General features: G+C 50.7%; 1 protein-coding gene across 1 annotated transcript; it reads right to left on the bottom strand.

The window, feature by feature from the left end:
- Nucleotides 1-11: 11 nt before the first annotated feature.
- LOC108524551 (putative golgin subfamily A member 8D) lies at nucleotides 12-1,140 on the bottom strand. Its single transcript, XM_017865645.1, has 3 exons — nucleotides 629-1,140; nucleotides 421-528; nucleotides 12-225 (listed from the first exon to the last, which is right to left on the bottom strand). Exons 1-3 carry the CDS (start codon nucleotides 689-691, stop codon nucleotides 118-120), a joined length of 279 nt encoding a protein of 92 aa, XP_017721134.1. The 5' UTR covers nucleotides 692-1,140; the 3' UTR covers nucleotides 12-117.
- Between the last annotated feature and the right edge of the window lie 617 nt (nucleotides 1,141-1,757).

Consider the following 1,757-nt stretch of genomic DNA (forward strand, 5'->3'; position numbering starts at 1 on the left):
TTTGCCATCTCCCAGCACAGACCTCTTTCCCTCTGCCTCAAAGCCCTTCCATCCACCCACCTCCCTGGGGCATTCTAAGCCCCCCCACAGCCCTCTGATGCCAGGCCTGCTCCCAGGTCACGCCAGCCACATCTTACCCATCTGGTTTTTGAGTTTGGACAAGCGCCTCTCCAGCTTCTCTACCAGACGCATATTATGCTGCTTTTCCTTCTTCAAGGTGCAAACCTGCCCAAAGCGTAGGGATAAAGGGCCCTGGAGAGAGGGGCTGTTGCCTGGACAGGCTGCCGTCTCCCTCTCTGCCCCCACCTCCACAAAGCCCAGACCCATGACCACCTCTGGCTGTACTATTCCCATGTTACAGACGCTTAGAAAGATCCAGTGACCGATCTAAGGTGGGGGGGCTGAAGGGTCAGATCTTACCTCCTGCGACATTTTTCTCATCCTCTGCTGCCACCGGGCCCTCTCTCCTTTTAGATGTTGCACATATTCATCTCTCTCTAGCTGGACTTGTTTAAATGAATCCTCCATCTGCAAGAATGGCACAGAAGTTAGGGAGGGCTGTCACTGGTCCTCATCTGCTCCTGGCCACCTGGGGTCATCTTCCTTCCCTCCCTCTGCAAAACCTCACCTGTGTCAGCTGTGCTTTCAGCAGTGCCTGCTCCCGTATGGACCGCTCTAACTTCCACTCCATACGTGCTTTCCTGTGGCTCGAGGACTGGATGGTGAAGAGTGAGAAGTTTCTATATAGGGAACCTGGGCCATTCCATACAGTGCCCCTTAAACAAGCTAGGGCTAGGCTGAATATACAACTCGGTCAGTAAAGATCGAGGCATTTCCAAGTCTGTGGTCTGGTTTTTAAAAGAACTCAGTAAAGTTGGAAGGGACAGGGAAAGAGATCGAATTTACAGCTGGCTAACAGAGGCCCAGAGAGATCAGATAATATTGCTATTGTTACTACTGTTATTACTACCACTGTCTGAACCTTTATGGAGTGCTTCACCAGGTACCATGCTAGCAATCCCCTTTAATTCTCGCAACCACCACAGGAGACAGTTACTATGATTCCCTCTATTGTGTACATGAAAAATCATGGAGTATTTGAGGTGAAGCGCTTGCCTAACATCACTTAGGCAGAGCTGGGATTTGAACACCCAGGTCTATCCAATTCTCTAAGCCCATTTTTCTTGCTGGGGATGGGGGCACAGACAGGAAGGGGAAAATTAATCTTTTGTTTACTTTCTGAAAGGATGATACATTCGCATAGTTCAAAACTCAGAAGGTACAGAAGGGAAGTATCTCCCAGCCACCCTGTTGCTCTCTCCTGAGTTTTCTATGAACCTTGCAGACATGTTTTCTGTATATTATCATAGTATGTACACACACACACACACACAGAGGTTTCCTCTCTCTACAGAAATGGTAACATACTAAAGGTACTCTCCTGTACCTTCACGAGTAAAGTACCCAATATCCCACCTAGGACTTGGCCAAGACCCCAGTCAGGTAAGGGCAGGGGAGGCACTTGGCCTCCAAGTTCTGTGTCCAGTGCTCTCTCCCCACCGCACCCCCCAACCCAACCACAGCAGCTGACTCAGCCCCAGGCTGCCTCTAACAACCAGACACAAAAGCAGCGAGAAATGGCCATGCTGCCTTCTGGGCAGGACACTCCATCCTGTAGAAGGGACCTGTAGGCTCACTCCTCCATCTGCGAAGCTGGGCTCCCAGGGGATGGGGCAGGTGGTCAGACTCACTCTGTC

The sequence above is a fragment of the Rhinopithecus bieti genome, unplaced genomic scaffold (genome assembly GCF_001698545.2).
Source record: "Rhinopithecus bieti isolate Rb0 unplaced genomic scaffold, ASM169854v2 repeat_4606, whole genome shotgun sequence".
NCBI classification, from domain to species: Eukaryota; Metazoa; Chordata; class Mammalia; order Primates; family Cercopithecidae; genus Rhinopithecus; species Rhinopithecus bieti.

Coding starts and splice junctions, on each gene's coding strand:
- LOC108524551 (XM_017865645.1), bottom strand. CDS start 691: ATGGAGTGGAAGTTAGAGCGGTCCATACGGGAGCAGGCACTGCTGAAA. Junction 529..628: donor TGAAAGCACAGCTGACACAG/GTGAGGTTTTGC, acceptor CCATTCTTGCAG/ATGGAGGATTCATTTAAACA. Junction 226..420: donor TGAGAAAAATGTCGCAGGAG/GTAAGATCTGAC, acceptor CGCTTTGGGCAG/GTTTGCACCTTGAAGAAGGA.